An 8,987-nucleotide genomic window follows, 5' to 3' on the forward strand; every position below is an offset into this window, starting at 1 on the left:
ATTTTAATAGTAATTCCAATTCAGTAAATGCCATCACTGTTTACCCCTTCTAAAGATATTATTAGACTTTGTTAGTAATGTTCAACTTTTCGCAAAGATGGTGAGTGCCATCTTAAAACTTACTGGAGATTGGTTTTATATTTAGATTTATATAGCTGGTTATGTGAATATATTTAAATACTGGGGAAATTCCTTCACTGTCTCAGAACCAAGCAAGATTCACCTGTGTTTTGTGTTCATTTGCCTCTTAAAGGCAAGGGTTGAAGATAAATAAGGTAGCAATGTCTAGAATTTTGGCCTTAACGATGCCAATCTAATTATAATTCCCTGTATTTAAAATGGTTCCTTTTACTTATTGAAAAGCATTTTAGTATGGTTTATGTGTAATATTAAAGATTATTCAACACTTCTCACATCTTACAAATCTATAAGGTCACATGCTTTTAAAATAGTAGCAAGTTAAACTTCACTCTGAATTCTTTACAATCTAAGTCAAACTAAGTTATAATTTAGGATTGTCTTTAAACAGCCATTCAGAAACATAAATCTGTAGAACGGTGTATTTGTGATTGGGAATGGTCAACTTAAAAGGATTTGCCAACTTAAAAGGATTAAAGTAGCGGAGATATACACAAATTTTAAAATTATGTGTGATCGCAAGACTAAAGATAATTAAAAAGAAAACCACAGATCACGGAAAAAAAAAAAAAAGCAACTCCTCATCCATAAAGTTTGATCATGAAGTTGTAGCAATCCAGTCACATGTTCAGGCTCCACTTCTATTCTAGTTCTTTTCCTATTTCCATCACATCTGCAGTTACTGCCTTCTCTGAAGTCTTGAACCTTTCAAAATCATCCAGGAGAGTTAGAACAGACTTCTTCCAAACTCCTGTCAATGTGCATATTTTAGCCTCCGCCCATGAATCACAAAGGTTCTTAATGACATCAAGAAAATCAGAAAGTTTTCAATTTACTTTGCTAAGATCAATTGGCAGAATCACTATCTATGACAGCTATAGCCTTATGAAATGTATTTCTTAAATAATAAGACTTGAAAGTCAAAATTACTCATTGATCCATGGGCTGCAGAATGAATGTTGTGTTAGCAGGCATGAAAACAACATTCATCTCCTTGTACATCTCCATAAGAGTTCTTGGGTGATCAGGTTCATTGCCAATAAGCAGTAATATTTTCAAAGGAATCTTTTTCCTGGTCATTAAGTCTCAACAGTGGGTTTAAAATATTCAGTAACCCATGCCATAAACAGATGTGTTGTTATCCAGGATTAGTTGTTTCATTTAGAGAGTACAGGCAGAGTAGATTTAGCATAATTCTTAAGGGCCCTAGGCTTTTCAGAATGGTTAATAACTCTCTCTCTCTCTCCCTCTCTCTCTCTCTCTCTCGCCCAGGCTGGAGTGCAATAGTGTCATCTTGGCTCACCGCAACCTCCGCCTGCCAGGTTCAAGCAATTCTCCTGCCTCAGCCTCCGAGTAGCTGGGATTACGGGCATGCACTACCATGCCCAGCTAATCTTGTATTTTTAGTAGAGACAGGGTTTCTCCATGTTGGTCAGGCTGGTCTCGAACTCCCGACCTCAAGTGATCCGCCCGCCTCAGCCTCCCAAAGTGCTGGGATTATAGACATGAGCCACCGCACCCAGCCCAGAAACTTTTTTCTTTTACATTCACAACTTGGCTGTTTGGTGCAGAAGGTCTACCTTTCAGCCTATCTTGGCTTTTGACATGCCTTCCTCACTAAGCTTAACGGTTTTTAGCTTTTGACTTAACGGAAGGATTGTGTGATGTTTCCTTTCACCTGAACAGTTACAGGCCATTGTAGGGTTATTAAATGGCCAGATTTCAATATTGTTGTGTCCCAGGGAATAAGGAGGCCCAAGGGGAAGGAGAGAGATGTGGGAACAGCTGGTCAGTGGAGCATCAGAACACATACATTTATTGGTAAGTTGGCAGTCTTACACAGGTGCAGTTTGTGGTGTCTCAAAACAATTATGGTAGTACATTAAAGATCACTGATCACAGATCACCATAACAGATATAATAATAACAATTTGAAATAATGCAATAATTACTGAAACATGACACAGAGATATGAAGTGAGCACATGCTGTCGGAAAAATGATTCCAGCAGACTTGTTTGATGCAGGATTGCCACAAACCTTCAATTTGTAAAAAATGCAGTATCTGCAGAGCACAATAAAATGAGGTATGCCTCATTTTCCCAAGTATTTTATGAATTTTCGTGGGGGTTTTTAGAAGTGGAATTTCTGTTTTCAAAGATTTTCTTGGTCCTCCTAGAAAACCTTTATTTATTTTTAACTTTTATTTTTTTAGAGATGGGGTCCTGCTCCATCACCCAGGCTGGAGAGTAGTGGCGTGATTATAGCTCACTGTAACCTTGGACTTCCAGGTCAAGTGATACTCCCGCCTCAGCCTCCTGCGTAGCTGGGACTACAGGTGTGCACCGCCACACCTGGCTATTTTTTTCCCCCAATTTAAAAACATTGTAGGCCTGGGCACAGGTGCCTCAAGCCCTGTAATCCGCACAGTTTGAGACCGAGAGCGGGCGGATACTGAGGTCAGGGGATGGAGACCATCCTGGCTAACACAGGTGAAATCCGGCGTCTGCTACTTAAAAAATAGGCAAAAAAATGGCTACCGGGCGAGGGCGAGGCGCCCTGTAGTCCGCAGCTATCTCGGAGGACTGAGGCCAAGGAGAATGGGCATTAAACCCGGGAGGCGAGGGCTTGCCAGTGAGCCTGAGATCTGGCCACTGCCAGCTCCCAAGCCTGGGTGACAGTGCAAGAACTCCTGTCTCAAAATAAATAAATAAATAAATACATTGTAGTAAAATATACATAACATAAAATTTACTATCTCTATTTTTTTCGGTGTATAATTCAGTAGTGATAAGTAGGTTCACACTGTTTTGCAACCAATTTCCAGAACTTTTTCATCTTGTAAAACTGAAATTCTACTCATTTCCTCCTCCCCTCAGCCATCGTTCTACTTTTGTTTCTATAAATCTCACTACTCTAGATATCACATATAAATGGAATCATACAATATTTTTCTTTTTGTGACTGGCTTATTTCACTTACCATAATGCTCTCAAGGTTCATTTATGTTGTAGCATGTGTTATAATTTCCTTCCTTTTAAAAGCTGAATATATTCCATTGTATATATATACCATGTTTTGTTTATTCATCTGTTGATGGACATCTGGGTTGCTTCTACCTTCTGGCTATTGTGAATAATGCTGCTATGAACATACATATACAAATGTCTTTTCAAGACCTTGCTTTCAATTCTCTTGCCTAGAAGTGAAATTGCTAGATCATATGGTAATTCCATTTTTAATATTTTGAGGAACTGCCACACTGTTTTCCATAATGGCGGCACCATTTTACATCCCAACCAACGGTGTACGAAAGTTCCAGTTCGTCCACATCCTCACCACCATTTGTTGTTTTCTCTTGTTAATAGCAGCCATCCTATTGAGTGTGAGATTATATCTCATTGTGGTTTTGATTTGCATTTCCCTTATGATTAGGTGTTGAACATCTTTTCACGTCTTTTGGTCATTTGTGTATCTTCTTTTCAAAAACATCTATACAAGTTCTTTTCCCATTTTAAAATCAGATTATTTGGGTTTTGTTGTTGACTTGTAGAATCAAAGAATAGAAATATTTTAAGGCTTCTGATAAAAACTACAAAACTCAGTTCTAGGAGGGTGGCACCATGTTACCCAGCCCATAAGAGTGCCTGTGATACTGTAGCCTTATCAGCATTGGATAATGCAATAAAAAGAACAAACAAAACTTGACTAATTAGTAGGCAAAATATGGTCTCATCTTAATTGTAAGCTATGCTTTCTCATGGAGGCAGAGAGAAGAAGTAGTCAGCAAGCTCCACCACCATTCCACTCACCAGTAACATCAGAGGGACTCTTATGCCTCCCAAAAGGTCTCAGCATCCCCCTGACTCATTAATTACTCTGTATGCTGAGTATTAAGACCCAGCCCTGTTGGTTCTCCTAGAAAATCTTTATTTATTTTTAACTTTTTTTTTTTTTAGAGATGGGGTCCTGCTCTGTCACCCAGTCTTCAGAGCAGTGGTGTGACTATAGCTCACTGTAACCTCGAACTTCTGGGTTCAAACAATCATCCTGCCTTAGCCTCCTGAGTAGCTGGGAATACAGGTATGTGCCACCATACCTGGCTGATTTTCCCCCTAATTTTTTAGAGATAACATTTTGCTTTGTTCCCAGGCTGCACAAAACCTTCTGATCAGGGCAACTATATTCTTTATGCACATTAACTATCAGGCTTATGCCATTTCTGTGACTCTTTTTGGCCTATTTTCCTTTTCCAATAATTCTAAGACACATCAATATGCAATATTTTCTTACTTTGTTAACTAGCTTAAAATACTAAAAAATCAGACGTTATGGGATAGAATCTTTTTCTTTAAATATTAAGTGTCAAGTTTGGGAAACAGAAAACGCATTAATTACTTTAAAGAACTACCCACTGACAGTCACATTGTTTTCCATAAAATAAAAAAAAAAATGTATCATTTAGGAAAGAGATAATCTTCAATTACTGCCTCAAATACATAAACTTTACATTGAGAAATGAACTCTCAAGATCAAGAAGGTGGTAAATACATCAAATAAGCCAATGAATGAGGGCATACCAGTACCAAATTTAGAAATGGTATACTTGAATCAACTGTTTTTGGTTTGGACTGAATTTCAAATTTATACTTTTAGTTTTAATGTTATCATGCCTGTCATATTTTAAAAAAATGGTCCATACTAATAAAAGAACTGCAATAGTAGAAAAATAGAGGCCAGAATAGCAAAGGCAGTAGTTTCTATTCTTGTCTCTCAGGCTTTCCCTGGAACATTGAATTCAGTTTTGGATTGTGCTCTCTGATCAAGCTGGCGAGGGGCATATAGGGAAGAGTTAGTAGAATTGGGCATGTATGGCCCAGAGATAAGACTCAAGAGGATCTTTCAGTTGCTTTGATGATCAGAAGGGCTGATATAGCTTGGATATCTGTCCCCTCCAAATCACATGTTGAAATGTGATCCCCAAATGTTGGAGGTGGGGCCTAGAGGAAGGTGTTTGGGTCCTAGGGGTGGATCCTTCATGAATGGCTTGGTGTCCTCTGTCAGTCCTGAGTTCATATGAGATCTGGTTGTTAAAGATACTGGGACCTACCCCTCTCCCTTGCCCCATCTCTTGCTATGTGACACGCCTATTCACCCTTTGCCTTCTGCCACAGTAAAAGCTTCCTGAGGTCCTGACAAGAAGCAGATGCTGGCACCATGCTTCTGTACCGTCTGCAGAACCATGAGGCAAATAAACTTCTTTTTAAAATAAATTACCCAGTCTCAGGTATTCCTTTATAGCAACACAAAATGGACTAATACAAGGGCTGGCAAGGGAAAGACTCCAACAAGAAGAACAAAGATGAGTGTCTTGAATTTGCAAGGAAACTCACTTCAGCTCCAATATAAGAACACATTTTCTACTTAGAAATCTCCAGAGAATGAGAGTGATCCAAAGCAGGACCGAGCTGAGCCAGGAGGCAGACAGCATTCACAAAAAGTAGAGGAACCTCTCCTGGAGGACTGTCATAGGGGAAATTCAGACACCAGGTGGAGGCAACAGAGATCCTTACAACCTAAAGATTTCTGGATCCTCTCATTTACTCTGGGAGATACTTAATTTATGCTTGGAATCACCTATGTATAGAAAACCAAAACTCACCTGCAATGATGGCACTGATTGTAAAGAAAATATGATTAACTGGCACCACTCTTGTCGTATTGTAGAGTTTCGTGGCTTGATTCAGGAACCTAGAGCAGAAGGCACTTACTGGAGCTTTGGCTTTAAGAGACATTCAGCAATAAGTTAACAATAACTTCAAGAAATGCGTGTTCTTTAGCTACAACTACAAAGGGAAAGGAGGTGCAGTGAAAGGGCATTTCCAATCAGCAGTCATAGCTTATATGCATCTGATGTATGAGATCAGATGTCAGGTTTTATGGTCTGTTTAAACCAACAACAGTAACAATGAAAAGCAATTAATCATATTCCGAGGCCACAGAAGTTTGAGTTGGAAGCGATTCAAGCTGCTGGACCAGTATCACACTGGGCCTGATTCATTAGGATAGACCCTAGAATCTGTTAAATATCATATCTGGGGAATAGTAGAGCTATCCATTGACATGCCACGTGCCAAGAAAGAAGATGGAGAAGTAAAGGAATGTTTAATGTTTCAAAAACAATGCTGAGTGCTCCAGCTGCAGAGCATATGTGGGAGCTCAACTTCTCATTCTGGCCACCAACACAAAAGCAGTTCCCACAACTGTGCTGTGCTGCCCTGCTCGGGACTAGATTGTTTTTTGAAGCAGTGAATTGTACTATCACAGGGGTGCTTTTAAAAAGCACGAATGCTTAGGTCCTACTCTAGAGCAATTGAAAAAAGTACTTTGTGGGTAGATCCTGTGTGTATCTGTGTGTGTGTGTGTGTGTGTGTATACATACACATATGTAGGTATACATAAATGCATGTATGTTCTTGTATGCCTGCATGTACGTATATGTACAAAAGTCAGGTCATATACATGCATGTACACATATATGTGCAAAACCCAGATCATTTTAATGGGCAACCAGGGCTGAGAACCACAGTTGTACAGTGTGATGGGTGCAGAGATTGAGACAGGGTGACAGAATGCAGTTTACCCCCAATTGTGTCTGCCTGTCAAATTTACAAAGTATGGTATGAAGATAATGCCACTAATCCCAAAAGATATTGTGGCAGTACCAATTAATTCAGAAGAAGAAAGAGAAAAAAATAGCAAAATACAAGTATTAGAAACACAGACTTATAAGGAGATGACAAACCAGCGACAAAACATTGGGTTTCTCCAGTAATTCTCCACAGACCTTGTAACAGGGCCTATCTTCAGTCCATAACAATTAGATGGTACTTCTCACACCTACAGAAGGAACCACTCTTGTACTGATTTTGAGCTCTGATTTCTTATCTGGGATGGTGCTTTTGCACAGCATTTTGGGGTGAACAGAAAACTTTCAGGTCAACTCAAGAAAGCCCAGCAGGCAAAGGCACGATCCCAGTGTGAGAGATGGAGGGGAAGTGATCAGAGCTGATGGAAGTGGGGGCAGGGAAGAGCAGAAATTAAAAATGTTCCATGTCACCACTATTAGGCCCCAAGAGAAACATAAAACAATCATTCTGCAATCCCATGGATACAAAGGAAATTCTGACCAAAGATGCAAAATTTTGGGGAAAGGATTTCCCTCCCGGCCAAATGTCTGGTTTCGTCCATCTCTGGGCAATTAGTGAGCATGAGCTAAGAAATGAAGGTGAAGGGTTCATGTGTGTCCTATATTTAGAATGAAAGCCTGGATGTGGACCTGCCCCTTTGATTTATTGCTAATGACAACCTGTGTACCATGGATATTAATTACAAGCAGAAGAGCATCAGGAAAGTATCAAAGTGCACTTAGCTGGATTAAGGCTGCGCTTTAGAACTCACAAGACATGAAGGCAACTCTTCGTAAAAACTCATTATTGGATGCAAAGGAGGAAGCAAGGCACACTGACTGAGGACAAGCTACAGGCCCTTCACCCTTAGAAATCAGTTGTATCTCATTTTAATTATCATCTGAATCCAATAAAGATTAATGCCCGGAGAAGCACAGGAATGTTGAAAGATTAGTGAATATGCAGAAGCTAACTTACTTGACTTGGAAAACACAAGATGCTATCATGATGATAAACATGATATAGAAAATGGGATAAGTTAGTTGCATTTTATCCATCATAGAAAAAGTGATCATGCCTGAGACGGCCTTTACTGAAATAACAGTCAATGAGGCTGAAAAAGAAAACAAAAAACACAAAGAACATATTTGAGATTGAATTAACAAATAAATATCTTAAGCTTATGTGGTAGAGTAGCAAATACACCAATTATGGTTTAAGAATGAACATGGTTGTGAGAGGTGTAGGAAGGAATGTGACAGTAGTAAGCAGTGGCCTCATTGCCCGAGCCATGCTGGATTTCAAATTTGCTTAATCAGCTAAAGTTCTGCTGTGTGACTGTGTGCTTTATTATTATTTTTTTCTAATCTTTGGAGCAAGATGCTTCTTTTCCAGCCCTAACTGTTGAAAGAATGCTGTGGAGGTTATAATTACGAGTAGATGGGAAAGGCAAAAACAATGGAGGGAGGAGATAAGAAAAGTCAGATTGTCCATGTGACATTAATGAGAAAAATAACTATTAAGCTATACTGAAAATTTAAAAACCAAATAGATGAGAAGACTAGAAAGTGAAATGCAACTCACTTCTTGAGTTTACTTAGAGTTGTATTAAGTCATTGCTTCTCAGCCTTTTGGCTAAGATCAAGTGAGTTGTACTAAGTCTATATATAAGCCTTTTTGTTAGGAGACACCTAGAAGTTTCACTAAAAATATTTTTGACAATGACAATAATTGGAAAGAGGACCAGAGTTGAGTATTCATTTCTCAGGGTGGACCACCAATTTAAGGTTTACATAAGCAATAACTATTTATTTTCTATGCTAAAGATGAACTCATCCCTTATGAGAATAAACTTTTCATAGGTTCCAAACAGCCATTAAGAAAAAGTAACTTGAAAGTAATGGAGCATTTTCCGACAACATCATCTTTCTGTAAGGAAGAAAAGAATGCTTTCTGTCTTATGTCTCTTGAAGTTACTGCTGCAAATAATTCCATAATTTAGCTAAAATTCACTGAAAGTTCAAAATAATTTTACATGAAATCAAAAAATTATGTCAGAGGCAATGCAAAGGAGAAATACTCCCTTTGTTGCTGTTGATCTACTTGGCCATAATATATCTGAGTTTTCCTCCTTTTATTTGAAAAGGTATTTTTTATATAT

General features: G+C 38.7%; 1 protein-coding gene across 3 annotated transcripts in view; it reads right to left on the minus strand.

The window, feature by feature from the left end:
* NIPAL2 (NIPA like domain containing 2) overlaps positions 1 to 8,987 on the minus strand; it is a 109,046-nt gene that overhangs the window by 6,782 nt on the left and 93,277 nt on the right. For all 3 annotated transcript variants that reach the window (XR_001886250.1, XR_001886251.1, XM_017875301.1), the window contains exons 7-8: positions 7,805 to 7,940; positions 5,800 to 5,888 (exon numbers count right to left, since the gene is read on the minus strand). Coding sequence is in view for 1 of the 3 variants with exons in the window: in XM_017875301.1 (XP_017730790.1) it covers positions 5,800 to 5,888; positions 7,805 to 7,940 (225 nt within the window). In the remaining 2 variants the exon portion in view is untranslated. The remainder of the gene's footprint in view (positions 1 to 5,799; positions 5,889 to 7,804; positions 7,941 to 8,987) is intronic.

This window comes from Rhinopithecus bieti, unplaced genomic scaffold (genome assembly GCF_001698545.2).
Source record: "Rhinopithecus bieti isolate Rb0 unplaced genomic scaffold, ASM169854v2 scaffold_8760, whole genome shotgun sequence".
Taxonomy (NCBI): Eukaryota; Metazoa; Chordata; class Mammalia; order Primates; family Cercopithecidae; genus Rhinopithecus; species Rhinopithecus bieti.